This window comes from Paramormyrops kingsleyae, chromosome 12 (genome assembly GCF_048594095.1).
Source record: "Paramormyrops kingsleyae isolate MSU_618 chromosome 12, PKINGS_0.4, whole genome shotgun sequence".
NCBI lineage: Eukaryota > Metazoa > Chordata > Actinopteri > Osteoglossiformes > Mormyridae > Paramormyrops > Paramormyrops kingsleyae.
The window spans coordinates 25,828,697-25,853,651 of NC_132808.1; the positions used below are offsets into that span (position 1 = coordinate 25,828,697).

The 24,955-nt window shown below is 46.4% G+C and overlaps 1 protein-coding gene across 2 annotated transcripts in view; it reads right to left on the minus strand.

Annotated features, from left to right (window-relative positions):
• The window catches only part of LOC111859271 (catenin alpha-2-like), a 141,232-nt gene extending 117,224 nt beyond the window's left edge, over positions 1-24,008 (minus strand). Inside the window, exons 1-6 of one of the 2 annotated variants that reach the window (XM_072697783.1) lie at positions 23,737-24,008; positions 13,476-13,582; positions 4,173-4,368; positions 3,244-3,410; positions 2,318-2,437; positions 130-396 (exon numbers count right to left, since the gene is read on the minus strand). In XM_072697783.1, the coding sequence (XP_072553884.1) occupies positions 130-396; positions 2,318-2,437; positions 3,244-3,410; positions 4,173-4,368; positions 13,476-13,577 (852 nt within the window). In that variant the 5' untranslated portion in view covers positions 13,578-13,582; positions 23,737-24,008. The remainder of the gene's footprint in view (positions 1-129; positions 397-2,317; positions 2,438-3,243; positions 3,411-4,172; positions 4,369-13,475; positions 13,583-23,736) is intronic. The other variant, XM_072697784.1, reaches the window with a different exon arrangement.
• Between the last annotated feature and the right edge of the window lie 947 nt (positions 24,009-24,955).

Sequence of the window (24,955 nt, forward strand, 5' to 3'; positions counted from 1 at the left end):
ACATTGTGGGGAAAAGGTCTGGACTTTCACTCTCCGGACCGGAATTACCAACACACACACGCTTCCTCACATTCACACACGCTTCCTCACACACATGCATGACTGAACTGAGCAGCGTTAATTACTCACATCAAACTCGTTGAGGGCGGCGGCCAGCTCTCCGATGCCGGCGTGGCTCTGCTTCTCATCGGCGGGTGATGCGGCCTGGGCGGCACTGGAGATGCCCGCCACCGCCTCCTGCACCTGCTTGAAGACATAGTCGCGGTTGGCACGCGTGGCCGCCACGTCGGGGTGCCGCAGGAAGGCCTGTGATGCCGTGTACAGCATGGTGGCATTCTTCTTCAGGGCCCCACGGGCCGCCGCCATCTCATCCCGGCATTGGGGGTCCTTCAGCTCCTGCACAAAGAGGCATCTGTTCAGAAGCTAGCAGAGGCACCAAGCTCACCAGAAGCCGGGCAGGTCTTCTACACTCTCAAAGATAACAGCATCAAACACTGTGCGTCTATCCATCCATCCATCTTCCAGCTGCTTATCAAGTATGGGAGGGGGACTGGAGTCTGTCCCAGGAAGCAGATGGCACAGGTCAGGGGACACCCTGGATGGGATGCCAGTGCATTACAGGGTGCATTACAGGGGACACCCTGGATGGGATGCCAGTGCATCACAGGGTGCATTACAGGGGACGCCCTGGATGGGATGCCAGTGCATCACAGGGTACGTGACAGGGGACGCCCTGGATGGAATGCCAGTGCATCACAGGGTACGTGACAGGGGATGCCCTGGATGGGATACCAGCACATCACATGGCATGGGTCAGGGAACATCCTGGATGGGATGCTGGTCCAATTCAGGACACATGTGCACACATAAACACACAAATATCAATTCTTCTAACTGCAGGTCTTTGGATAGCAGGATGAAAATAGAGGAGAACCCTGAATAACACAGTGAGAGACTGCAAATAGCATCACTTCACACTGAGATGCTGCTCTTAAAGCTGGCTCTTCTCAGATGGCCACTAGATGGCATTTTGTTTCTCGGGGTCACAGTAAATCACTGAAGGCTGATTTTTCAGCTGTTACTGGATTAGTGGATGTCTGTTAGAGCCCGACTGATTTATCGGCAGGCCGATATTATCGGCCGATATTAGGCATTTTCCAAACTATCGGTATCGGCATTTATAATGGCCGATAAATGAATATTTCAAAAATAAAATAAAAACGGACGAAACACCCTTCAACCATGTCATGAGTGTTGGCGTTGTATAGTTTGTCCACCAGAGGGCACTCTACACCGTCCCTGTTGGCAACACTCGTGTATAACGCGCCACACATCCTGCAACCTGCTGATCCAGCCAGAGTCGGGCAGAGAGAACCAGTTATCCGCGAGTGAGATCATCGGTGAAGTGTGTTCATGGTGAGTTGGTCACGATACATACATTGCTTGAATAACAATTAAAAGAACATCCGCATCAGTTCTCTTAACTCAAATAAGCATGACAAAATTCGTGACTATCATGTCCAGTTTTGCTGCTGCTAAATAAGCCGAGAGTGAAGCGGAATTAGCTAGTAATTACGTTACGTTGTTACAGTGTAGTTGACTGACTGTCCTTTTAACTTTTGACAATGACATTTTGATGTTCCTCTGTTCTGTTGTGACAATAAAAGAAACAAGTTTCTTTTTAAAATGCATTATCATATTATGTTAGTTAAAACTCATAAATAACTACAAAAAACTAATGTTAGGGAAATCTGTTAATGTTTTGTTGCGTGTTTTTGAAATAAAATATATATATATATATATATTTTTAAAACCAACAAATATTTGTATCGGTATCGGCCTTCAAAATCCTTTATCGGTCGGGCTCTAATGTCTGTGGGTGATGACATCTTGTGGCCAAAACATGTGGTGAGGAAATGAAATGAAAACACCTCCAACACGCGTGCGCGCACACACACACACACACACACACACACACACACATGTAGGGTAAACATATCCTTATGGGGACCGCTCATTCATTTCAATAGGAAAAATGCTAACGCTAACTATGACAACCTTAACCCCTACCCTGCCCTAACCATAACCATAAGTAACCTAACAGAATACAAGAGTTTTTGCAATTTTAGTTTTTTCATAGCAGTCACCGATTTTTATAAAACCGGTCCCCATAATGGAAAAAAACGGATATTTATCACGTTATGGGGACATTATGTCCCCTATAAGGATAGGTAAACCCGCTCGCACAAACACACACACTCACACACTCACACACACACACACACACCCACACATACACACACACTCACACACACACCTGCTGTCTCCGTGCTGCCACATAGTTGAGCTTAACCATTTCCTTCCCAAATTCTTTGAAGCGGTTAGCCAGGTCCTGCTCATTGGTGGCGTTCTTCACAGCTTCAAGGGCGCCCTCCACCTGCCCGGGCAGCGGAGACACACAGAGACACACAGGGACACACAGGGACACATAGGAACACATAGCGACACACAGAGACACACAGAGACACACAGGGACACACAGGGACACATAGGAACACATAGCGACACACAGAGACACACAGGGACACACAGGGACACATAGGAACACATAGCGACACACAGAGACACACAGAGACACATAGGAACACATAGCGACACACAGAGACACACAGGGACACATAGGAACACATAGCGACACACAGAGACACATAGGAACACATAGCGACACACAGAGACACACAGAGACACACAGGGACACATAGGAACACATAGCGACACACAGAGACACACAGAGACACAAAGGCCTTCAGAGAGATTCTGAAAACGATGTACATTTGGACTGCAGAGGCTCTGAAAATCCCTGAACTAGCCTTAACCACTAACAAGAGACATTTTAGTGATTCAGTGGGACAGCCCAGAGCTAAGCGCATCCAAAGCCGTGACGTGAATACTACTCATTTTGTAAATATTTATTATGCTGTACTTCTGGAATAGGCGGAATATTATTCCTGTGTCTGGCTGAAAAGGTTGTGTTTGGGCATTTACACGACACACTATTTCAAGCAGATAATGCAGTAACCCAAAAACCAAGTGACAATGTCTCAGGTGATCTTGGATAAATAACTGAAAACATTTATAAGAACCTAAAATATTGGACAAATTCCACAGGAATTTTGGAGGATGGAACAGGGGGATTTTCCAGCACCCCCAGTATATAACAGAAGAGTTCTGCGGGTTGCTTACGATCTTGAGGTGGGCCAGCAGTCTCATGACGTCGGCCATGTCGGCGAGGATGAGCAGGCGAGTGACAGCGGAGAGCAGAGCCCGGGCGGCTCGCACCATAGTCCCACGCTTGACGGAGGAGCAGGGGTCATCAGCAAACTCTGAGGACGCCATGTGCATGGTCTCCCCTGGTGGGAAAGTGAAAGGAGGGTTACCCAGGCTGGAAGGGTCCAGTGAGACCTTTATGCAGTGACACGCAGTGTGTGCAAAGCACAGACACACACACTCACTCACTCACTCACTCACATATGCACAGACTCACATTCTCAAACACTCACACATACTCACTCACACACACATATGCACAGACTCACATTCTCAAACACTCACACATGCTCACTCACACACATATGCACAGACTCACATTATCAAACACTCACACATGCTCACTCACAGACACTCTCACACACATATGCACACTCACATTCACAAATACTCACACATGCTCACTCACAGACACTCTCACACACATATGCACACTCACATTCTCAAACACTCACACATGCTCACTCACAGACACTCACACACACATTTGCACAGACTCACATTCTCAAAAGGTCACACATGCTCACTCACACACATATGCACAGACTCACATTCTCAAACACTCACGCATGCTCACTCACAGACACTCTCACACATATGCACACTCACATTCTCAAACACTTACACATGCTCACTCACAGACACTCACACACACATATGCACAGACTCACATTCTCAAAAGGTCACACATGCTCACTCACACACATATGCACAGACTCACATTCTCAAACACTCACACGTGCTCACTCACACAGACATATGCACAGACTCACATTCTCAAACACTCACACATACTCTCTCACAGACACTCACACACACAAATACACACTCACTGCTAGCCGCACCTTGTTTGCGAACATCGTCCACAGCAGATATTAGCTCCTCCTTGAGGTCCTGGCTCTCCCGGGCGATCTGCTCTCCCTTCTCCAGGAAGTTGTGAGTGGCCTGCTCCACAGAGGACGCCAGCACATGGGCCTTCTTGGAGCGGCCCTTCTTCTTGCTGGATGGACCCTTGCTACTGGTGTTCACCAGAGTGGTTACCTGGAGAACAAGGAGACAATGAGACTTTGACTCCCATGGTTAAGCAGAATGACAATGAAGCGTCATACAGTATGTGATGCGTTTCAGTCATGGCAGCAATGCCAGAGTCGGGCAAAATCAGAAGTAGGATGTACATAAACTACTGAACTGGTGCAGATTAAATGGCTCATCCATGACATCCCCAGAAATTATCACAACACAATTATCACAAACAAATCATTTGTGTGGACATTTGTATGTACAAACCTGAAGGTGAAGTCAACTTGTGTACATAGTTTGACAGGAAAATATAGATGTTAGAAGGGACAAAAATGTGATAATTGCTACACTTTAAAAAGGAGACATTTGAATTCACAGAGCACATATTCAACAAACAGAGGGGGGGGCATCTGAGTGAAAAAGAGCTGCAACAGCAGCTGCAGAGTGCCAACATTTACCAGAATAAAAAGGTGAAGAGCGCAAACATTTACAGACAGATAAAGGTGGAGAGTGCAGACATTTGCGGACAGATAAAGGTGGAGAGTGCAGATATTTGCGGACAGATAAAGGTGGAGAGTGCAGACATTTGCCTGGCAGATATAGGTGGAGAGTGCAGACATTTGTGGACAGATAAAGGTGGAGAGTGCAGACATTTGCGGACAGATAAAGGTGGAGAGTGCAGACATTTGCGGACAGATAAAGGTGGAGAGTGCAGACATTTGTGGACAGATAAAGGTGGAGAGTGCAGACATTTGCGGACAGATACAGGTGGAGAGTGCAGACATTTGTGGACAGATAAAGGTGGAGAGTGCAGACATTTGCGGACAGATAAAGGTGGAGAGTGCAGACATTTGCGGACAGATAAAGGTGGAGAGTGCAGACATTTGCGGACAGATAAAGGTGGAGAGTGCAGACATTTGCCTGGCAGATATAGGTGGAGAGTGCAGACATTTGTGGACAGATAAAGGTGGAGAGTGCAGACATTTGCGGACAGATAAAGGTGGAGAGTGCAGACATTTGGGGACAGATAAAGGTGGAGAGTGCAGACATTTGCCTGGCAGATATAGGTGGAGAGTGCAGACATTTGCGGACAGATAAAGGTGGAGAGTGCAGACATTTAACGACAAATAAAGGTGGAGAGTGCAGACATTTGCCTGGCAGATATAGGTGGAGAGTGCAGACATTTGTGGACAGATAAAGGTGGAGAGTGCAGACATTTGGGGACAGATAAAGGTGGAGAGTGCAGACATTTGCGGACAGATAAAGGTGGAGAGTGCAGACATTTGCCTGGCAGATAAAGGTGGAGAGTGCAGACATTTGGGGACAGATATAGGTGGAGAGTGCAGACATTTACAGACAGATAAAGGTGGAGAGTGCAGACATTTGCGGACAGATAAAGGTGGAGAGTGCAGACATTTGTGGACAGATAAAGGTGGAGAATGCAGACATTTGCGGACAGATAAAGGTGGAGAGTGCAGACATTTGGGGACAGATATAGGTGGAGAGTGCAGACATTTACGGACAGATAAAGGTGGAGAGTGCAGACATTTGCGGACAGATAAAGGTGGAGAGTGCAGACATTTGTGGACAGATAAAGGTGGAGAGTGCAGACATTTGTGGACAGATAAAGGTGGAGAATGCAGACATTTGCCTGGCAGATATAGGTGGAGAGTGCAGACATTTGTGGACAGATAAAGGTGGAGAATGCAGATATTTGCCTGGCAGATATAGGTGGAGAGTGCAGACATTTACAGACAGATAAAGGTGGAGAGTGCAGACATTTACAGACAGATAAAGGTGGAGAGTGCAGACATTTGTGGACAGATAAAGGTGGAGAGTGCAGACATTTGTGGACAGATATAGGTGGAGAGTGCAGACATTTGTGGACAGATAAAGGTGGAGAGTGCAGACATTTGTGGACAGATAAAGGTGGAGAGTGCAGACATTTGTGGACAGATAAAGGTGGAGAGTGCAGACATTTGTGGACAGATAAAGGTGGAGAGTGCAGACATTTGTGGACAGATAAAGGTGGAGAGTGCAGACATTTGTGGACAGATATAGGTGGAGAGTGCAGACATTTGTGGACAGATAAAGGTGGAGAGTGCAGACATTTGTGGACAGATAAAGGTGGAGAGTGCAGACATTTGTGGACAGATAAAGGTGGAGAGTGCAGACATTTGTGGACAGATAAAGGTGGAGAGTGCAGACATTTGTGGACAGATAAAGGTGGAGAGTGCAGACATTTACAGACAGATAAAGGTGGAGAGTGCAGACATTTGTGGACAGATAAAGGTGGAGAATGCAGACATTTGCCTGGCAGATATAGGTGGAGAATGCAGACATTTGTGGACAGATAAAGGTGGAGAGTGCAGACATTTGTGGACAGATAAAGGTGGAGAATGCAGACATTTGCCTGGCAGATATAGGTGGAGAATGCAGACATTTGTGGACAGATAAAGGTGGAGAGTGCAGACATTTGTGGACAGATAAAGGTGGAGAGTGCAGACATTTACAGACAGATAAAGGTGGAGAGTGCAGACATTTGTGGACAGATAAAGGTGGAGAGTGCAGACATTTGCCTGGCAGATATAGGTGGAGAGTGCAGACATTTGTGGACAGATAAAGGTGGAGAGTGCAGACATTTGCCTAGCAGATATAGGTGGAGAGTGCAGACATTTGCGAGCAGATATAAATGAAGAGTGCTGACATTTCCCAGTAGATAAAGGTGGAGAGAACATTTCTCCTACTGCAATGGCTGTAACTAATGTCATTCATAAAACATGTGGTATACAGTATGTATCCTGCCCACACGAGCACCATGTGAAGAGAATGGACATGTGTTTGACAGGCATGCACACTTATCAACAGTTACACATTAGGGAGAAAAGAGCACTGCAATAACAAGACTAGAGGACAGCAAAGAGAAATATCATGGAGAAAACCCAGAAACAGGGCTACAATAAGAGCAGGTGTAAACAGAGCCTGGGCCAGCCAGGGTCAGTCAAGGTCAGCCAAGGTCAAACAGGGTCAGCTAGGGTCAACCAGGGTCGGTCAGGGCCAGCCAGGGTCGGTCAAGGTCAGCAAAGGTCAAACAGGGTCAGCTAGGGTTGGTCAGGGTCAGTCAGGGACAGCCAGGGTCGGTCAAGATCAGCCAAGGTCAAACAGGGTCAGCTAGGATCGGTCAGGGTCAGTCAGGGACAGCCAGGGTCGGTCAAGGTCAGCCAAGGTCAAACAGGGTCAGCTAGGGTCAACCAGGGTCAGTCAGGGCCAGCCAGGTTCGGTCAAGGTCAGCCAAGGTCAAACAGAGTCAGCTAGGGTTGGTCAGGGTCAGTCAGGGACAGCCAGGGTCGGTCAAGGTCAGCCAAGGTCAAACAGGGTCAGCTAGGATCGGTCAGGGTCAGTCAGGGACAGCCAGGGTCGGTTAAGGTCAGTCAGGGTCAGCTAGGGTCAGTCAGGGTCGATCAAGGTCAGCCAAGGTCAAACAGGGTCAGCTAGGGTCAGTCAGAGCTTCCAAACCATGTGTGACAGTTACAAAATACAACAACAGAGCATCAGCCTTGCTGTGTGATCCATCTTCCAATCTGGCTTAAACTGCTAAGTAAAGAGCCACTTACACCAGACCCAGGGCACATGAACGCATGAGACTGCGAGTGCTGAGCCAACGCCAACCTGAATGTCAGACCGTAAGTGCAGCCGTCAGATTCCAAGCCAAAGTCAACCCTAAGACATGAGTCCACGGTTCCAGAGTTAAAGCCGACCCGACCACAGAGCCACTGTCAACCTGAATGTGTCAGACCACGACTGCATAGCCAAAGCCGGTCTGAATGCATGAGCCTGTGACTGCAGAGCCAAAGCCAATCTGAACGCATGAGATCACGACTGCAGAGCAAACGCTCACCTGAACGCGTCAGATTACGACTGCAGAGCCAAGGCTGACCTGAATGCATTAGATCACAAATGCAGCAGTCAGATTCCGAGCCAAAGCCGACCCGAACAGCCCCAGATCACTCAACACACAGATGGTGCTTCTTCATCTGAATGAATATGCATTGGATATGATGATGATTTCACAATGACATAGATTAACTTGCAAATGACAACAGCATGGAAACAACAGCAAAGACACAGCATATCTAATGTTATATTAAGACCAGCAACCGCTTTTCAGAGTCAATGTATTATTATATACATACAGAAACACCAACATTATGCAAGAGAAACCTACTTCTCTCCTGTGGGGTCTTTGTTAGGGATAGGTAGGGAAAAAAACCTCTGGAGGTCAAAGGTCAAGCATCTTTCTACCCATGCCTTTATTAGGCTCCCCGTGTACTAGTGCTGGGTGGTGTGACCAAAAATTTATACCGTAGTGTTCCTAAGATCCTGGCAGTCTTTTTTATGCATGACTGTGCCTTTGTAACTTGATGTAGTGGCTTATTCTACTTTCAGGAGTACATAGAGTATAAAAACATTCTAACTTCATCATGTATATTACAAAGGCTTTGACTACTATAGGGTTTGCTTGACCCTGTCACATGAAATCACTTCCACCATAGAAATTCCTTCCCCGTGACGTGTCACTCAGCTCTTTGGCAGATGATGCAATCATGACGAAGCCATCATAAGCTTCAAGTTCACCTTTACTGTGGCGGCAAAACACTTTTACGACGTTTTGAAAAAAGTGTGTTTTTCTTAATTATTATTTCAAAAATCATCTACCTTTAACATGATAGTATAACTGACGTTTTATTATGGTTTAACTGATGTTTTATTAGGTGAATAATGTACATTTAGCTCAATAGCGATGTGTTTTATCGATTCGAACCATACATTTAGCTCAATAAGAACTGTTTCACTAACGTCTTATTAGACTAATAATGAAAATTGGGATCCCTGCCTTGTCAGTCATTTCCCCTTTTGGCCAGCAGGTGTTGCTAGTCATCCCATTACCCCTGCGTTTCCTTATGATTCAGCACCCTTCCCTGTTATAAGTGTGTTCCCTTGCTCAAAACTGAGATGCAAGCATCCCTTTCATCATGGGTTTAACCATGCCAACCAAATTATGGTTCACTGTCTAGCTTAGCACCTTAAGTCCTTTTCCTGCTCATCTGATTTTGCTTGAATCCCTGATCTCATGCTCACTTACTAGAGCGCCTGTGTACCTCACAACCAGCAGACACGATCCCATCAGCACTGAGTACTCCGAGTACTCAGAGGAAAGGTGTAACAGGCAGGCACAAGGCCCCTCATGGCGTCTCCCATCAGCTCTGAGTACTCCGAGTACTCAGAGGAAAGGTGAAGCAGGCAGGCACAAGGCCCCTCATGGTGTCTCCCATCAGCACTGAGTACTCCGAGTACTCAGAGGAAAGGTGTAACAGGCAGGCACAAGGCCCCTCATGGCGTCTCTCATCAGCTCTGAGTACTCCGAGTACTCAGAGGAAAGGTGTAACAGGCAGGCACAAGGCCCCTCATGGTGTCTCCCATCAGCACTGAGTACTTCGAGTACTCAGAGGAAAGGTGTAACAGGCAGGCACAAGGCCCCTCATGGTGTCTCCCATCAGCACTGAGTACTCCGAGTACTCAGAGGAAAGGTGTAACAGGCAGGCACAAGGCCCCTCATGGTGTCTCCCATCAGCACTGAGTACTCCGAGTACTCAGAGGAAAGGTGTAACAGGCAGGCACAAGGCCCCTCATGGTGTCTCCCATCAGCGGCCCTGGTCTCGTCTGCACTGGGCACTGGGAACACTCAGAGGAAAGGTGTGGCATGCAGGAAGAAGGCCCTTCATGACATCTCCCGTCAGAGGTCCTAGTGCATTCAACAGCGAGTACCAAGATGAAGGGTGTGATAAGTATGCAGCTCCGACTGATGTCCAAGTATCATGTGTTGGAATTATATTGATAAAAAGTTCTATTTTTACACTTTTGTCCCATGGCCATGCCAACAGTACATTAAGGAATATCTCTGTGGGGTGTAATTGGGAGCAGTGAAAATGGCAGTGAATTCAGCTTATTAAGTCAACTTACAATATAACATTAAATGACTGGTAATGAAGACAATCACCAATTACTAATCATTGGTGTGCAGTTAGGCAGCTAAAAATCCTTTTATACAGTATATTGCTTTAAGTATTGGGATGCATCGCCAAATAACTGAATCCAGGTGTTCCTTCCATAGCCACATGGATTATAAAATCAAGCACTTAGGCATGCAGACTGCTTCTCAGTGAATTATCAGTGAATTAAAGCGTGGTACCGTGATAGGATGCCACCTGTGCAATAAGTACATTCGTGAAATTTCCTCGCTACTAAATATTCCACGGTCAACTGTTAGTGATATTATAACAAAGTGGAAGCAATTGGGAACAACAGCAACGCAGCCACGAAGTGGTAGGTCACATAAAATCACAGAGGGGGGACAACGCATGCTGAGGCGCACAGTGTTCAGAAGTCGCCAACTGTCTGCATAGTCAATAGCTACAGACCTCCAAACTTCATGTGGCCTTCAGATTAGCTCAAGAACAGTGTGTCGAGAACTTCATGGAATGAGTTTCCATGGCTAAGCAGCTGCATCCAAGCCTTACATCACGAAGTGCACTGCAAAGCGTCATATGCAGTGGTGTAAAGCGCGCCACTCCAGAGCAGTGGACACGTGTTCCCTAGAGAGACGAATCATGCTTTTCTGCCTGGTAATCCGATGGATGAGTCTGGGTTTGGTGGATGCCAGGACTACTCCATATTAAAGCCTATGTATTAAAAATGGGATGTCATTAAAGTTCATGTGTGTGTAAAGGCAGGTGTCCCAGTACTTTTGGCAATATAGTGTATGTAATTTTACTTGTCTTCCTGCTCACTGAGGCTCCATTCTATATCTCCACATTGTTTCTAGTTTGGATGTTGTTCAAATTGCTACAAAGTCTGAGATTATCAGGCTGAATCTCAGAAAGTCAAGGTGATCCTCAACCCTGCCAGCTTCTCCCAGACAGCTCCCATCGTCCGGACTCCTGAATCTCAGAAAGTCAAGGTGATCCTCAACCCTGCCAGCTTCTCCCAGACAGCTCCCATCGTCTGGACTCCTGAATCTCAGAAAGTCAAGGTGATCCTCAACCCTGCCCGCTTCACCCACACAGCTCCCATCTCCTGGACTCCCGACTCTCGGGAAATGGAGGTGATCCTCAGCCAGCTTCTCCCACACAGCTCCCATCGTCTGGACTCCTGACTCACTCAAAATGTCCTTTCCTCTTCGTGACGGACGGATGGAGGCATGGACAGAAGCACAAGCTGCCACGGCATATGGCACGATGCTGGGGGTCAGTCACACTCAGCCTGACGTAACTCCGGATGGAGGACCAAGGGAACAGTGCAGGAGCAGCCGGCACACAGCAGGGCCCAGCACTCACTCCCTGGGGGGGTCTGAGGTCAGCACGGCAAGGAGACTGACAGGGTCTCACATACAAGCAGACCCAGGATTACACAGGTGTTCAGGTGGACACCGGACTTAACACGTAGTAATGCTATGGCAGTCTGCTGTTGTATCAGAAAGGGCAGCTTCCATCAGCGACGAGCCGGCTTGGGCTGAAAGCGAAACCATACAGCCTTCACCAACAGTGTGAACACAGCATCTGCTAACCAAAGCCGGCTCGCGAGCATCTGCTCCACGTTGGCACCGATCGCGCTTAGAGACGGCAGTATTTCTGCTGTAAAACTGGGGTGAAGACTTTGCATGTAAAAAGGCACATTCAGATGGCGGAAGCTGAGTCGCAGAGAGAGAGGACGGCCTGTCTCACCACCCTGATAGCGCCAATATCCTCACCAGAAAATAAACCTAAAGCCAGGAAGGGAAACCCCAAGCAAAAACGGATGGCTGACAGGTGACATTTGTCGTAAAGATGACTAAAGTCTTCATTAGACGAGGCTCCACACTGGCCGACCTCCCTGCCCCCCCCCCCCGCCAGTTGTCTGGTTATCAACTCACACTCACAACAACCATCCACCCATTTTCCTTAAGCACTGATATAATGCAGGGTAGCAGAGTCTGGAACCTCTCCCAGAAAGCTCATAGCACTGGGCAGGGTGGGTATGCAGATGCAACCTCACACCCTCACACACACACACACACACACACACACGTGCAACAGCAGGGAAAAACCAGAGAGCCGACAAAGACTGAGAGCTACTGTTAATAATTATATTTCAACTACCATTACTACTGTTACTACGAATAATAATAATAATAATACCACAACCATCACTATGATTATGGATCATAATAATAATGATAACAATAACAACAATAATGATGATGCAGCATTCTGTTCAGGTGCTGGTCTATGTTCCCCTCATGACCCTGACCAGGATACATGGATAGTGGATGATAGCAGATGGATGCAGAGTAACAGACAGGCGATATCTAGCAGCAGACCTTTAAGAGCAACAACAACACCAATAATAATGATGATGATGAGGACAGCAGATGGATGAATGGTGATGGACAGGCAGTATCTGAAGTGTGACTGACAGATAGGAGCCCGCCCTTACAGGAGCTACTGGCCTCTGTCTCTCTGCTAAATGTCCCCTCTGTCTACTCTAAACGGATATTTAATTGCTACTGCAACCTCTGGTTGGGCTACGGAAAAACCGGAGGGCAGGCAGGGGCAGCACCCAACACGCCGGGGCAGGAAGGGGCAGCACCCAACACGCCGAGGCAGGAAGGGGCAGCACCCAACACGCCGGGGCAAGAAGGGGCAGCACCCAACACACCGGGGCAGGAAGGGGCAGCACCTAACACACCAGGGCAGAAAGGGGCAGCACCCAAAACGCCGGGGCAGGAAGGGGCAGCACCCTTCACGCCGGGGCAGGAAGGGGCAGCACCCAGCACGCCGGGGCAAGAAGGGGCAGCACCCAACACACCAGGGCAGGAAGGGGCAGCACCTAACACACCGGGGCAGGAAGGGGCAGCACCCAACACGCCGGGGCAGGAAGGAGCAGCACCCAACACGCCGGGGCAGGAAGGGGCAGCACCCAGCACGCCAGGGCAAGAAGGGGCAGCACCCAGCACGCTGGGGCATTCAGCATGATACTGTGAGTAAAGTACATTGCCTAAAGATGCACATCCTTGTGGGACATCCTCTCACCTGAGTGACCAGAGGCTCCAGCAGCCGCTCCACGGTCAGGGTGCGAATTTCCAGGTTCTTGGGGTCCCACTTCATGAGAATGGGGGATGTAGCTGTAGTCATGATTCCTGCAATGGAGGAGGAAAGATCAGAAGGTTTGCCAGAGCTGTGATTTCAGACGAAAAGAAGCAAAATTCTGAAATCTTTTCACATGAACAAATACAGTTCAGGGGTCTATATATAAAGGAAACATGAATCTCCGGTGCCTGACCAACCAGTTGAGTATTCTGTGAATGTGACTCTTTATAGTCAACTGGTTGGTAGAAACAAAATCTTGGCCAGGATTTCTAACTTTCTGGACCTGAGCTCAACGGACAGTTTTAGATGTAGATGCTGATGACGGTAGACATGTCAGTCGTCCACCAACCACCAAAACAAAAATATATTTTGCCATTTAAAAAAAACAAAGGTATTGATAACTCTCCAATAAATGTCACGTGAGGCTTGCTGCGGTTGGGAATCCAGGGACGGGAGTAACAAAGTCTTGTTGGTTCAGACTGGTACCCAGCTTTTTATCTTTCAATTACCGCAACAAACAATGTTACAAAGCTGAGTTTAGTTTAAGCTGATTTTTTTTTTCACAAAGTGACAGATAAAGTACATTAACACTCATGCAATCCTGCCAGCTACTGATACCCGAACCTTCTCCATTGCTGCTTATATCCACATCACATCAGCAAATTGTGCAGAAGGCGTGAAATTCGCCATTCCTCCTCTTCGAGATGAGCATGTGTTCTTTGAATTGTAAGAGGTTTTTTGTTTATGCATTTTGAATGAAAGCATCCACTGCACATAAAATCATTCGAGTGGGGGGTTCAGCCATTAATGTAATGCGACGAGTCTTGAGGCCATATACTGTTAACGCATGACCATTTATTTGCCAGGTGCACCACCGAGTCAATGACAGGTCTTCTACCACGGTATGGCGCCTTATAGAGCCGCCAAACTGGATAATGCCTCGGTGATCCGGGGACCGAAAGTGTTCCTTCATTTTCGTTGGTGGAAGAGCAACTAGAATATTTTTTCAGGGGAAGCTTTGTTATTAGCAATTAAAATCAGCAGGGTGTGAAATTAATTCTTTATTTTGTAAATAGCCGTACGTTATCCTTCATAAATTCCATCGATAGTGAAAAGCAGTCGTGAGCAGTGGTGGCTTGATGGTTAGGGAAGCGCACTTGTAATTGAAAGAGTGCTGGTTCGAATCCCCGACCAGCAAGATACCCTGAGCAAGGTACCGCCCCCAAGCACTGCTCCCCGGGCGCTGAATTAGCTGCCCCCTGCTATGTCACGATGTTACATACGGGTTAAATGCAGAGGACAGATTTCATTGTTGCGCACCATGTGCTGTGGTGTGTTAACACTGATCACCCAATTCTATTCAGTACAAATAAGTGTCTGCCCAGATCTTACACCAGTCAGGGCATATCAAGTTGAAAAATCAGTAATTTAAAAAAATCAGTAAATTTAGAACATTTCTCAGTTCTCAAGGGCATTTCCTTTTCTTTGATTTTGTTTCGCATGATGTTGATACGATAATGATACGCGGGTCTCAGAGCACTGTGGGATTATGACAGTCAGATCATACCATAAACTGGGAGGCATGGGGGCATGCTGCATGCGCATTTTGGACTAAACCATCTGTTAAAGGTCTACTATGAATGGCAATCTACGGAGGCCCCCTGAAGGGATCTGAGCAAAAAATGTAAATGATGTTACTTTAACATGCGCAAATAAAAGAAAGAGCATTTTATTTTTTTGCACAGGTCCCTTTAGGGGCTCCATAGCAATCTGCACCGAACATCAAAGCAGCATCTTTTCTTGAATTACTTGTCATGGCAAAAACAAAGATCATAACGAGCAAGCTGGGCCCGCCCGCACAGACAGACAGACAGACAGACAGAGACAGAGACAGAGAGAGAGAGAGAGAGAGAGAGAGAGAGAGACAGACAGACAGACAGACAGACAGACAGACAGACAGACAGACAGACAGACAGACAGACAGACAGACAGACAGACAGACAGACAGACAGACAGACAGACAGACAGACAGACAGACAGACAGACAGACAGCGAGCGAGTGGCTCAGTGGGCTAAGCCTGTGTGCCTATAATCAGAAGGTCGCTGGCTCAATCCCAGCATCAGCTTCTCTGCAGGTCCTTCAGCAAGCCCCAAAAGACCAAGTTCAGGAAGGCATACAAAAGTCAATTCCCCATGGGGATCAATAAAGCATCAATTATTATAATATACATAGATGGATAGATAAAATGACATATTTAACATACAGTAAACAATCTTTCAAAGTATTTTGTTTCCGTCTAGCAAAATACAAATCACAAAATACTCCTACACCTCATTCCAAAGCTGACAGTGATGCATAATATAGTCGGGTCTACAGAGAAAGACATTGACGGGTCTTCAATAAGGCAGCATAAACCTTGTTAAGTTTGTCTTGTAAAACCGCACGGCTGTGGAGGGAGAGACTATGGTGTTATATGAGCCTCATTACTGAGCGCACAGTGGAACTTTCACAAGCAACATCTCCACTTAGTGCAAAGTCAACCTGGCCTGCACGCTCCCTCACTCCGCTTAGTGGACACTCAACCTGGACTGCACGCTCGCTCACTCCGCTTAGTGGACACTCGACCCGGCCTGCATGCTCGCTCACTCCGCTTAGTGTGCGCTCAACCCGGCCTGCACGCTCCCTCACTCCGCTTAGTGGACGCTCAACTCGGCCTGCACGCTCACTCACTCCGCTTAGTGCGCACTAAACTTGGCCTGCATGCTCGCTCACTCCATTCAGTGCTCACTCACTCAGCTCTGTGCACGCTCAACCCGGTCCGCACGCTCACTCACTACGCTGTGTGCGCTCAACTCGGCCAGCATGCTCGCTCAATTCCCTCTGTGTGCGCTCAACTTGGCTTGCACGCTTGCTCAATTCGCTCTCAGCACTCAACTTGGCCTGCACGCTCTTGGCACACCAATACTTTTGTGTCACAGTTATTCACCAATCCTTGCACTTCTTGACAAGTTGGTTCAGAATGGGGAATACTATTGTTACAATACCCAAATACACAGTCAAAACTTTCAAAAAGACGCTTGATGTAATAGTAGTAAAAAATAATAACTCACCGGCGGTGTCGATATTTTAACGACTAGATATCAAAGTTGAACACACACAGAGCGCAGATATTGGTTGCTGAAGTCCCAGTGTGCGTTCAGGAATGAGGCACAAATAAAACGTCATGAAGAACCAGCCGGCACGCAGCGGAGCGTACAGTGCATGGCTCGGAGTGCATTAACCCATATACCACGGTTACCGAAAGACAGTATTTTCACATTTACAAGTCGAAAACTCATTTATTGGTAGAACTACTTCATTCTACCAGTGATTAGACATTTCTGTTTAGTTTTGGTTAATTTTAAATTGTGTACTACATCTGGAATTCTGAGTAACATATTACAATTGAAGTTTATAATTGTGCATTGATTTGCTACTGCAGTTCGCCAGGCAGAGGCACTAGGCATGTGATTATATAAAATTAATCAACAGCTCTCCACAGCGCCTCTCAGAGGCAGTGGACAGGACCTCGACTTTCAGAGATGGGTGATACAGTTATTGCAGCTGGACCCGACATGGCTGGGCTACATTACCATTGAAGTTGATGTCTTGGTTAGCATTTCTCATCCTATGAGGACTTATATGTGACGGCAGAGAAATAACGGTATAAATAGGATGTTTCTCTTTGAAGATGAAAAATACATGCAGGTGGTGTTTCAGTGGGAGAACTCCTGCCTTTCTAAACACAACCTGAAGACCTAAAAAAAAAAGAAACAACTTATTCAAAATTTAACTCTTACAGCTAATAATTAATGGAGGTTACCGCTAATAATCAATTGTAACAAGCTGAATTTCTGAGAATCATCTGTGTCTGTTGAGCACAGTGTCAGACTTCAGCAGTTATCACTGTCGGTCTTAGTGCATTTGAAGCTCTCCTCTGCAATAAAGTCACTAGCTTTAAGTGAACTGCCAGGCGCATCTCTACTTCTACCTGAGTCCTGTTACCAGGTGCTTCAATGTGACAACATCAGGTCGCCTTGGCAAAGCTGACACAGAAGCTCCGCTGATGTCAGGATGGAGAGTCGGCGCACGACGTAAAGGTGTGAGCAGCTGGACTACAGACAGCCAGATCATGACAATCAGACGTTCTGCCAGCTCATTTCGCATTGAGGAGACCATCATCATCAAGCCACAGCTAACTGCACTGATCTGGGGATCATCACACATTTCAGAGGTCAGTGTTGCCTTAATGTTTCTTCATAGATGGATAAATCTGATATCTACAGTTACAGTGAGTTTCCTAGTGCAATATAACAACCTTCTAGCTTGAGTCTAAATTTAATTTGTCCGACTGATGGTACTTCCATTACTTAAACCCACTTTCTATATTAGATTTAAAATCATGTGCATGCAATATTAAAGAAACTTAATGGCTAAGCCCTATTGCATCTCACATGCGTTATGTTTTGTTTATTCCACAGCCAAACTTTCCTTATACATTGATAAAGTCATATTTATCTTGATTTCCCACTCTTCCTGAACTCATACTTGTGTTCCATGTCTCATCACTTCTTTAACCAAATGAAAATGCATTAAAGGTGTCTCACAAACATGAGGTTCCAGTTCACAAAGTATCAGTAGTTGCCAAGGAGTTGAGGGGTCAAGGGCTTTACTACATAGGCTGTCCATCCCCATAAGACCATGAAAACCACAGAAATATTAAGAAATATTAGTTAGAGAAGGTCAAAGGTCTCAACCTTGTATAGGAGCAGGGTGACACAGAGAGGCATTACCGGAGGTCAGTGGGTACACTCCCCCCAGCCAGGAACAGGAGCAGAGTGAGATGGGGAGACATTACAGGAGGTCAGTGGGGTACACTCCCCCCAGCCAGAAACAGGAGCAGAGTAAGATGGGGAGACATTACAGGAGGTCAGTGGGATACGCTCCCCCCAACCAGGAACAGGAGCAGAGTGAGATGGGGAGACATTATAAGAGGTCAGTGGGATACGCTCCTCCCAGCCAGGAACAGGACCAGGGTGAGACATGGAGTCATTACAGGAGGTCAGTAGGGTACACTCCCCCCAGCCAGGAACAGGAGCAGGATGAGATGGGTAGACATTACAGTTGGTCCGTGGGATACGCTCCTCCCAGCCAGGAACAGGACCAGGGTGAGACAGGGAGACATTACAGGAGGTCAGTGGGATACACTTCCGCTAGACAGGAACTGGACCAGGGTGAGACGAGGAGACATTACAAGAGGTCAGTGGGATACACTCCTCCCAGCCAGGATCTGGAGCAGGGTGAGACAGGGAGACATTACAGGAGGTCAATGGGGTACACTCCCCCCAGGCAGGAACAGGAGCAGGGTGAGACGGGGAGACATTACAGGAGGTCAGTGGGATACACTCCCCCCAGGCAGGAACAGGAGCAGGGTGAGATGGGGAGACATTACAGGAGGTCAGTGTGGTACACTCCTCCCAGCCAGGATCAGGAGCAGGGTGAGACAGGGAGACATTACAGGAGGTCAGTGGGGTACACTCCCCCCAGCCAGGAACAGGAGCAGGATGAGATGGGTAGACATTGCAGGAGGTCAGTGGGATACGCTTCCCCCAGTCAGGAACAGGAGCAGGGTGAGACGGGGAGACATTACAGAAGGTCAGTGGGATACACTCCCCCCAGCCAGTAACAGGAGCAGGGTGAGATGGGTAGACATTATAGGAGGTCAGTGGGATACACTCCCCCCAGCCAGGAACGGGAGCAGGGTGAGATGGGTAGACATTTCAGGAGGTCAGTGGGATACACTCCCCCCAGCCAGGATCAGGACCATTCCATGGGCTGATGGGTGTCTGTCAGGTGCCTGTCCCACTTCTAATCAAACCCCCACTGTAGCGGCAGTATTTCTGTTTCTGAAACGTCAGCAGCGCCCTCTGGGGACGCTTACTAAAGCATCATTTAGCTTCAAAACATTCTGGCCTGACGTATGTTCTCAGGAACGAAACGATATTATGCACATAGTTACATATAACATCTAAAGAACTGAAAGAGTGCTGCTGTATCCAATACAAAGTCCGCTTCTGCTCAGGTGTTTTTTCCAGTTTATCTGTTTCCTTGAGTTGCTTATCTGATAATTGAATCTAAATGTATTTACATCTATATATTTATATGTTATCATCTTATGCTGCACTCAAATGTCTGATAACACCCTTGAGCTGATACCCATCCGATTTATATGACATTCAACCACTCAGGTATCCGACAGCATCCAGCTACATGATGCCATGTGAAATAAAATATGTATTAGTTTGCTTATTTGAAACTTTCTTAACCTGTATGAAAAACTGTGTATTTTCCTACCACCCCACTGCTATGAGGAAGGTTTAAGGTGTACAGTGATGATATTGCTGTTGCTGATGCAGTTGATAATGCTGATGATGACTATGCTGATGAAGATGATGATTGTGATGCTATTGATGATGATGATAGTGCTGATGATTATGATGCTGCTGCTGCTGACGATGATGATGATGCTGAGGCTGATAATGATGATGATGCTGATGATGATGATGATGAAGCTGATGCTGCTGATGATGACGATGATGATAACAGAGAGTGGCTGTGCAGCAATGGCTGGACATTCATCTTTAGCGGGTATGCTGCGAATGACGGTGAATATTCAATCTGAAGTGGTCAAATCAGCTCAAGCTTCTGAAATTTTAAGGCAGACCACTTCAAAGAATATGTGCATTCAAGAGATGTACCAGGAAAAGAAGGAGCATGGGACAGAGCTTCGGATGAGGTACAAACTCCTCAAATGTTAACAGCAAACTGTTTCACTGTTACTGTGCCAAGTAAGGCAGATAATCAGGGAGAAAGGGTTAAACTAAAGGAGTTCCTGCTTATATGCAAAGGGACTTTATACTGCCTATTATGCTTGTTCAGTGTAAACTTAATTTGCATTTAGTACAATAAAAAGTTTATCATTCCAGCAATTTCATTATAATTTACTATGGTACTTGGTGCAATAACAGCACAAAATCTGCTATGGCCTCCGATGAAGTCAGATTCATTTTTTTCTTACATTTCTCTCATATATTATTTACACATATTGTTCGTATCATTTTTCATGATCTTCAGGGGAGACCTCTTGCAATGTAGCACCTTTTAGACACACTAAAACCCATGCTGTGTGATGTGAGATCTGCTACATCTCAGCCAGCATTTACCGCCAACTGACCCCAGCCACCAGGTCTTACCCTGACCCTGACGTCTGCATTTCCTTAATTAAAAATATGTTCATCCTGATGGCACAGGATAACAAACAGTCAACTGCCTGGATAGCAAAGGACTGCAGGAGACAGAAAGGCTGCACTTCTGCCATGCCAAGCCTTTGGCTTCCTTCAAAGGAGACCAGGAGGCACCAGAAACCTGCGCATACAGGTATGTGTCCCTTGAAGGTCCAGCCAAACCCCTGCATTTTTTGATGCTGTGTTTTTCCTAAGCACAGATAAAAACCTGTGCAGGGATGGCTGCTGTTCCAGCAGCAACGACTGTCTATTTTGTGCGAGGTGAAATGTGGCATTCAACGTGGACCACAATAATGAAAACAGTGGTAAACTAATTAGCCAAGTTTGCCACCCTGAAAGATACAACATAAAAGCACCTAAAATGGTCCACGTGGAAGATTCTAGAAGGTTTTCACATATAAAACCCCCTTTCTGGGATTTGAAAACCCTGTAGACTGTTACACTATTCTCTGAAGAACACAGTGCCTTTCTGCTCATCTAAACTGGTCGGTATACTTATGTAAATAGTGCTTCCTAAGGACCCATCAATCTGAAAAGCTAAAAATGCTTTAAACATACAGACTCTTTCCTAAGTTACTGCCCACATCTCTCAGCTACTGTCAGCGACTGAAAGGCAGCTTTGTTAAATGACTAATGCCACAAATACTTAATAACAGCTGCTATTCCCTGTATTTAAGGCCACACGTCTTTCTGAGCGTAGTGTTCAAACAGAACGGCACGGTAATGTTCAGTTACAGGTGAAATCAGACCTGGTGTTGGCTGGTCTCATTTATCACTCAGGCTGAACCTAAGCAACCATTATACAGTATCTTCCAATTCTGTTATAGCCCTGATCATGAATCTACTGTATAACAATTATAAAAACAATAACTGTTTTATAAATTCTATAAAAGCACAGAAAAACATAATTTACATTACTCCATTTTGTCTCTGGACACAGCATGGGTCAGGATTACTTGACATTAAAATGTCATTACTTTAATAAAATTCACCAAATGTTCTTTTGCCGTTTATATAGCATTTCTGAACGATGGCTTTACAGGGAGATGGAAAAACACATCTTACAGCGGAACAGAGAGCGGAAGCTTTGCTGTGTGCCCACCCTTTTAAATGTGTCTAATTTTAACAGATCCACGTCCTCTATTCATGCCCTAATTGCATTTGTATGTGTACTCTGACCACATGTAGCAAGCAATAAAATACATGACAAATATTATATTATCATCTAATTAAACATCCAGCATCAAGACCACTAGCCCAACTTCGAGTGGCAGGGAGACTTTTTTTTTTTATTTGTAAGCACTTAATTGTCTTGCATGGTATATTGCATAAGGATTCCTAAGGCTATTGCGGTGATAGGAGCCACTGCAGGATCGTCACTGTGATTTTCACAGTCTCACAGACACATAGGGCCACATAAAGGCTATGGAGACCCGACTCCGTGTATCCAAGCAGCCAGAAACATACAGCATAAAGCAAGCAAAAGCTAACGCCTTTTCCAAAGGGAATTGCCCAAGAAGTCTAAGAAAAATCCAGCGATCCGACTGACAGAAACAGTATGCAAAATAATTTAAGGACAACAGGTTTAAAAGTTCATTATACAAAGTATGTGCAAAATCTGCAAGATTACAACTTCATGAACAAAATTAAAGAGAAGCTCTCATCGTGGATCCAGAGTGAGACGGGGGAGGGACAGGTTAACCCCGCACAGCCATAAAGTTATTCCATAACCCTGCTTTGAATAAAAAGATTAATAGAGACTATGTTATTTTAAGGGGGCTTGTTCTGTACTTAGCCAAACAATTAAACATATAAATGTATAACAAATTTTAAAATAGCCGCTTGTATATTTACTGATACTTGGTCGTTGTAATGACTGATACCGGTTACTTTTTTCACCTGCCACGGAAGCTTAATATTTAAAATATTAAACCTGCATGATAGATTCACGCTTTAGGGACAGACCAGCTACTGCATTCAGAAGAAAGTGCCGTAAACAGTGAAAATTCCACATCCATCCTATCATTCGTGTGCGGCTTGTAAGGCTCCTTATCCCTTTATGTTCACCTTAATTTTAACCTGTGACTAATAACGCAGTGAGAATACACTTCTGTGGAAATAAAAAGGGTTATCGGCCACTCTAGTGCTCACAGTGAAACGGCGCTGGACGCAGTCAGAGAGAATCTGCATGGCGAAGTGCGAGAGATGCCAGACAGGCAGAGGGAGCGAGGGACGCGGAGCCCAGTTCAGCAGGTCTGAAAGTGCCAGTCCGCACGGGACGGCGTGGTTGCACGAGGCACGAGGCACCAACGCACGGCACAGGCTGGCACGGGGCAGCGTCGCGCGGGATGCACGGCATTGAGCGGCACGGGGCAGCATCGCGGGGCACGGCACGGGGCACCGTAGCACCTTACGGCACGAAGCAGCATCGTACTGGACGGCACGGCACCGCACTGGGGATAAGGGAGGCGCTCGCAGGTGCTACGCAAGCAGGCGCACAAAGAATTAGAGCGAGCAAAGCCTTTTATGAGGCTGCATGCATTAACCTTCTTCGGCGGCTAAAGGGTGCACCGTGCATGCTGCGTCTGCCCGCTTCTCGCATGTCCGGGCCGCCTGTAGTATATCAGCAAACGGCAGCCACATAAATACAATGATAAATGCAGAAATAAAGAAGCCTAAACAGAGACCCACACGCTGTTAGAGGGGATGCTGAACCCCACGCTCTTACTAACCGGCCGCCTGTAGTATATCAGCAAACTAAGAGCAGATAAATACAGCGATAAATGCAAAAATAAAACAGCCTAAACAGAGACCCGCATACACTGTCAGAGAGGATGCTCAGCTGCACACTCTTACTGACCGGTCGCCTAGCTGGTTTAAATGGCTGTCTTCTTCTTCTGCCTTCTCCTCTCTTCCGTTTTTTCCGTTTTGTGTAGTAATGTCAGCACTCCCCCTCAGAGCCTCAAAAGCCCTTCGCTACTCCGCCGAGCCCTGCCAAAAGTCTCCCGCAGCATCCAAAGCGCAATGAGCCGGCTGTGAAATGGGGGCTCCGAAGCAGCGCTGTGCTGGGTGGGACCAAAGATGGTGATCGCTGTCAGATCCCGGCTCCGGGCCGGTCTTCGCATGCGCAGTTGCGCGCTCGGACCCCCGCCCTCCCACCGGCTGACGGATAATGAGCCCGGAGAGCAGCGTCCTGAAGCCCAGGAGGTTAAGAGCTTCAGATGCAGATGGAGACCAGTGCATTTGATGTGCAGGGAAAACCTTCGCATAGCCGCACTGTAACTGGACATGCGCAGGTCTGGCGAAAGGGTAACAATTAAATAACAATGTAATTATTTAAGGACTAATGAGCGCTTGCTGTCCGTCAAAGAAATTATACACATTTAGCTGTTTACAAAATGCATAGATTCATAATCATTTTATTCAATCTACCCACATAGTTAACTATTGTAAAATACAATATATTACGATATATATGCAATATGTGTAATGTCAAATACTAGCCACAGTTAAAACGCCAATAGCGTTATTAGAATGATATAGGAGTTGATATTGGGACAAATTTGACTTTCTCTTCCACTTTAAAAATATGATATTATTATAAATATTAAAACATAAAAGTATTATTGAAAGCTCAAGAACTGAGTTTAAGTCAACAGACCACAGAATCATAAAGGTATATAGTATTGTGACGCTTGGCTGACAGAGGCATCGTGGCGAGAAGAGACAGTTTCTCACAAAGTTGCTCTTTAGTGTACAGTCCTTAACAGGACCGTGCATCTATAAACAACAATACACAGAAGCAAACATGTCAAACGCAGAGAGGTTACACACTATACGAGAAAGCTGACACACGGTCGGTTGACCGTCAGGATTACACATATGACACTGGTAATGGTACATACGACAGTCGGGAGCACAAGTAATAACACAAACAAATACCTGTGAGGGCTATTTACAGGATATACATAGGGCCTATTTACAGGACACATACAGGGCTACATTATATACAGGACACACACAGGGCTCTATACAGGACACACACAGGGCTATGTACAGGACACACACAGGGCTATGTA